The 5497-nt window shown below is 47.7% G+C and overlaps 1 protein-coding gene across 3 annotated transcripts; it reads right to left on the reverse strand.

The window, feature by feature from the left end:
* Window positions 1-2995: 2995 nt before the first annotated feature.
* Window positions 2996-4894, reverse strand: LOC100194402 (S-adenosyl-L-methionine-dependent methyltransferase superfamily protein). Of its 3 annotated transcripts, none has more exons than XM_008666426.4 (2): window positions 4757-4894; window positions 2996-4548 (listed from the first exon to the last, which is right to left on the reverse strand). In XM_008666426.4, the coding sequence occupies exon 2, from the start codon at window positions 4481-4483 to the stop codon at window positions 3287-3289; it is 1197 nt and encodes a 398-aa protein (XP_008664648.1). In that variant the 5' UTR covers window positions 4484-4548; window positions 4757-4894; the 3' UTR covers window positions 2996-3286. The 3 variants fall into 3 exon arrangements, with proteins under 3 accessions (XP_008664648.1, XP_008664641.1, NP_001132903.1); XM_008666419.3 differs by having other exon boundaries at window positions 4662-4865; NM_001139431.1 differs by having other exon boundaries at window positions 3036-4876.
* Between the last annotated feature and the right edge of the window lie 603 nt (window positions 4895-5497).

Genomic DNA, 5497 nt, shown 5'->3' on the forward strand with positions numbered 1-5497 from the left:
TTCGCTAGCCTTACAAATTTGAGAATGGGGTGAGTGTAAGAATGAAACTCAAGAACAAGAGCACAAGAACTTGCAACAACTCAACACAAGGCACTAAGTCTCTCTAACTCAAATCAATCGAATGTGGCACTTGTGTGGCTTTGAATGCTTGGGAGGTGTTGCAATCAATGTATGGATGTTTGGTGTAGCTCTTATGTCTTTAATGTGCTGGTTGGAGGTGTATTTATAGCCTCCAACAACCGATATAGCCATTGGAGTGAATGGGCAATAATTGCACAATCGAGTGACGCACCGGACCTCAAACAGTATTGGTCCGGTGGTGCACCGGACCACTGTCAAACTACTATAGCAGGTAGTCGTTCTGACGGGTGGTTGGCACAGTGACTGGTCCTGTGACGAACCGAACACTGCCACGTTAGCGCCACATCAAAGATAGTTGTTGGAGTCTGAAACTATTGTTGGAATAGTGCTCGGTCTGGTGCTCACCGGACCAGTCTAGGTAGCCATCTTTCGAAGTGTCCGATTTACACTCTCTGTATAGAAGGTCTAATGCTCGTCGGACCGGTCCAACGCACCACCTAGTGAAGTCCAAGTCTCAGCCTTCTCTATGCATGCGATCCGGTGCACCACCGAACCGGTCCGGTGCGCCAACAACAGACCAAATTTTACAAACTTGTCCAAATCTTCTTTAAATGAATTTGACTGGTCTCGAGAATGTTTTATGTCTTAGACAAACGTATTTAGTGACAATTCGACTAGTCTAAGTCATGGATTTTGGACATTTTATTTTTAATCACTCATATTCCTAGTTCCGCTCAAACTAGCTCCAAATGAGTGACTTGTTGAATCTGAGTTATCCAACCACTTAAGATGTGTCATATATGTTACTAGGGGTATTTAGAACTTATCCAAAATATATAACTATTGCTAGGTCATCTATGCCATGTTTACCCCTATGTGGCTTGTTCTGAGTTGTTTCTGACTTAGAAACTCTGAAATTTATCTTATGAACCTAGGAATCAAAGACTTGTCAAACTAGTTAGTACATACGATTGAGATGGTCATCAAGCACCAAAATCAATATAGAAAAAATGGTTTGAGACCATTTCTCTTTCAATTGGGAAAATAATGAAATTATGGGTTTGAAGGAAATATTTGCAACACCCTAAAAGCTAGAGTTATTTATTTGTTTACTTATCTCAAACATTTTGCTATACATGTAAACGATTTTTTTGGAAAACCCATATTTTTTTAATATGTTGCATCCATATTCATGTAAACTCAGAAAGTGAGATTAGTATGGAGTACACCATTCACATAATGATATCTTCCTTCAACATAACTATCGCTCTCTCACATATCAAAGCATCAACTATCCTATCACAAATAATATTCATAGTATCTTTGAGTAACTTTATAAGATTCTCTATATCCCTTCCTGGTCACTAGGAATAGAGATTTTAATGGAAAATACCCTATAATAACTTTTAAATTTTGCTATCCAAATGTAGTCGTATTTTATTTTGGGTTTTTACTGGTCATATGTAGAAAACAAGAATGGTCCTTTAGTGTCCACATAAGATATAGAAAAAATATTAGAGAGCGGCTAGGTTTCATGTGATGATTATGTGATATCTGTGATGTATATGTGATATCTTTTGTTTGTTTGGATGGAATAGAAAAAACAAATAAAAAGGTGTATAACGGTCACTTTGCTGAGTGTTACACTCGGCAAAGAACCTCATTGCCGAGTGTCAAGGCCATAGCACTCGGCAGAGAAGCAACACCTGGGCACCGGTAAAGCTTCTTTGACGAGTGTTGTGGCTCTGGCACTCGGCAAAAAAGCAAGCTTTGCCGAGTGCCTCCTAGAGCACTCGACAAAGAACCTGACAAAGGGCCCCACTGGTGGACCATTTGTCGAGTGCAGGTCGATAGTCGGTAGACACTCGGCAAAGAGGTAACTTCTTTGCCGAGTGTATTAGGTGACACTCGGCAAAGAAGACCTACCTTTGCCGAGTGTCACCTAGAATACTCGGCAAAGGCGCCGTCTCCGTTATCCGGCGCCGTGACAGCCGCTTTTCTTTGCCGAGTACCGACATGCACTCGGCAATCCCGATAAAAAGTACTCGGCAAAGAAGTCATTGCCGATGTACTGTTCACCGAGCTCTCTTTGCCGAGTGTCACACTTGGCAAAGACTTTGCCGAGTGTTTTTCCGAACACTCGGCAAAGCGCTCGATTCCGGTAGTATATGTGCCATCAAGGAAGCATCTATTTCTCATGGCATACTGATTATACTCCAAGATCCTCATCATGAGGTCCAAATTAGAAACACCATCTATCCTTCTTGTTTGCTTGAATTTTCCTATCTTTTTAACCTAACAGATAGACCAACAATACTTTCAGTGTGGAAAGCATTCGCAAGATGTATTTAACCTTACTTGTATGAAAGAAGACTTACAGATTCATAGACAACAGTTGCTGCTACACTAGTATCAGCATAGCTGCAGTGGAAAAGAAAGATATTGTGGTTAGTTGAGAAGATTAGGAAGGAAAGGGAACATCTGAAACACGTGTTGTGCAGGTCACATGTACGCCAGCCATCATGATCAACATAGTTAATCTATAGCTTACCGATAAATTACATGGGTTGGAAATAATCGAATTCAGTTATTTCAATTCCATGTGGATTATAGTGTATAGGAATGAATTGTGATAGATTTTAATTTACTATAAATTTAAACTGACTTACCATTCATTCCATATGAATTAGCGTTGAAACGAACCAGCCCTAAAGCAGAAGTCAGCGGACAAATATGTGTGGAATACATGATGGAGCAGAGCTATATTTAATAAAGAAATAATGTGAATCCAAAAGCATAAAAGTGGTCTGTGTAGGATTTTTGTCTTTGTTTGGCCAATATATGAAATTGGTATAGGATTACTTTTTTCTTAATCATTGGATTTTGGCCACATAAGATTACATGGAACTTAAGATTATCTCCAGTAGAGTGTGAAAAATAGGGAACGTAGAACTGTAGAAGACATTGTTGATATTATTTGCAGAGAATAGAGGATAAGATAGAGAATGCGAAGAGGCATCTGTTAGAGTAGCCTAAGTTCCATTTGCTTACATTGTTGCACGCATACGCACGTTGCAGCAGAAATTCTAGAGTGGGATAACACAAGCTGATTGCTGCGAGTCTGCCGGAATCGCACTAGCACTGTATTGCTTCGCCTTCTTCGGCTGATGGATGAATTCCGTGTCATTTCCCCGATGTTCACTGCCTAACTGAAGGACTTCTGCAGCAGCGCGGTGAGGTAGACCTCGTCCTTGCTGCTGTTGCCGCCGATGGCAACACTCTTGTCGGCGGCGACCCACTTGATGGTCTTGTAGCCAAGCCTCCGCAGCATGGCGGCGTAGACGCCCTCCAGGTCGCTCCTCCGGCACCAGAAGTGGTCCACCCAGAGAAGCCCGCCCGGGCGCAGCACACGGTCGGCGTCGTACCACAGGAACTCCAGCGCCACCTCCGGGATCCAACGGTTCACGGCGTGCCCCGCCCGCACCACGTCCATGGTCCCATCCCCCACCGGGAACCGCTGCTGCAGCGGCACGTGCAGCGGCACCACCCCGCGTGCCGCCGCCGCCTCCGAGTAGGGAGCGCCCAGATTCATGGTTGTCGTCAGCACCGTGGCGTTGACGAGCTTCTTGAGCCGCGCCGCCAGCGTGCCCGTGCCGCCGCCGATGTCGAGCCCAAGCCGGATGGGCCCTGCCCGGCTCAGCGAGGCCAGCCGCAGTAGCTGCGGGGCCGTCAGGTCTAAGGGCCCGCGCGCGCGGAGGAACCGTGCGGCCTCCGTGCGCGCCACGTCGAAGCCCAGCGACGGCGGCAGGCAGGAGAACGATTTGCACTTCGCCTCCTTGGGCCATCGGACGGCGGCGTCGGGAAGCGGGGAGAAGGGGTCGGTGGGGAGGAGTTTGGATGCTGATGCGGATGCGGTGGGGGAGAAGCACCTGCGACGCGGGAGCGGATGGCATCCGCGGAGGAGGAGGGGCTCGGCGATGGAGAGGGCGTCGTCGGGGCAGAGCGCGTAGGGAGTGTAGGACATGTAGCGGTGGAGGAGCTCCGGGTGCGCGGAGCAGGCGGATGCGACGGGGGCGAGGCGGGAGTAGAGGACAAGCTCCGCCGGCGGAAGCGGCGGGGGAGGGGACGACGAGCGGAGGTGGTTCAGCTGCGACACGCCCGCGCGGATGGCTTCCAGCTGCCGGATCAGGACCAGATCCTTGTCGCCGTCACGTTGCTGCTGGAGAAGGACCGGCGGCACGGTGGCGGCGCGGAGGGAGAGGTGGTACAGGGACACCAGATTGGTGGCCACCACCAACAGCAGTAGCAGCACGTTCAGCTTCACACCGAGGTTGAGGCCACCACCGCACGGCCATCCTTCTCCTCCACCGCTGGAGGCGGAGGTCACCCCCGCCTTCCTCATCGCCGCCACGGTTGGTTTGGAGAATGTCGGCGGGATCTGGGCAGTGGCCGGCCCAGAATTTTTGCCTTATATTCAAAATATAAAAGAGTGTCAGTGTTTTGTTTTATACAACCTAAACCCATATATTCACAGATTTGGGGTAAATATAACCAAGGGACCAAGTAATTTAGGGACAAACTCAGGCTAAGCGATTCACAGATTGCTATCCCTAATAAATTGAACGAGAATTTGAGAAGTCAAGAGACTGAGAAGGAGAGTAGTTCTAAAGTTCACTCGTGGATCACTCCATTGCAGTCGGGAGTCGGCTCGGAGTCTCGGATACGCACTTCTGGCTCCCGGTCGCCAGGCACGTCGCTGTTGAGAGCCTGCAACCTGCTGCAATAGATGGCTAAATGGGCGGTCTGACACGGCCATACACAACACAATTAGGGCACAGTCTGTTTTGACACGTTTAATAGTCGTGTCCTACCGATACGGTACTAGTGCCTAAATACAGGCTCAAACACGGCTTAGCCGTATCGTATCAGCACGTCTAACCCTCACACCATCAACAACCTTATATATTTTGTCCAAGTTGCAAGCTCTATTTCTTACCCGAGAACTAGTAGGTGTGTCTGTCTCCTCAACATCGGCCACAGCAGTGTCAGGATCTATATTGATAGGCTCTGTTGAAGGAACAGCAACTTCACTGCCACCAGTTTGGCCAGCCACGGTGTCGCTGTCGCCCATCAAGCACAGATCACAGAGCATAAGGCACCATATTAAGAACTTACCAAAGCCGGAGCACCAGATCGGTCCTCACGGCTACAATCATAGAACAAGAAGGCAATTAGATTAGGGTTCTAACACAGATCACAAGAACAAGCACCAGATTAAGAACTTACCAAAGTCGGAGCACCAGATCGGTCCCTCATGGGCTACTACAACCAAAGAACAAGAAGGTAGTATAGTAGATTAGGGTTTAGGGTTGGTACACAGATCACAAGAATAGATCACAAGAACAAGCACCGGATT

This window comes from Zea mays, chromosome 1 (assembly GCF_902167145.1).
Source record: "Zea mays cultivar B73 chromosome 1, Zm-B73-REFERENCE-NAM-5.0, whole genome shotgun sequence".
Taxonomy (NCBI): domain Eukaryota; kingdom Viridiplantae; phylum Streptophyta; class Magnoliopsida; order Poales; family Poaceae; genus Zea; species Zea mays.

What these genes read in the sequence shown, in the direction of transcription:
- LOC100194402 (XM_008666426.4), bottom strand. Translation starts at nt 4,483, where the DNA reads ATGAGGAAGGCGGGGGTGACCTCCGCCTCCAGCGGTGGAGGAGAAGGA.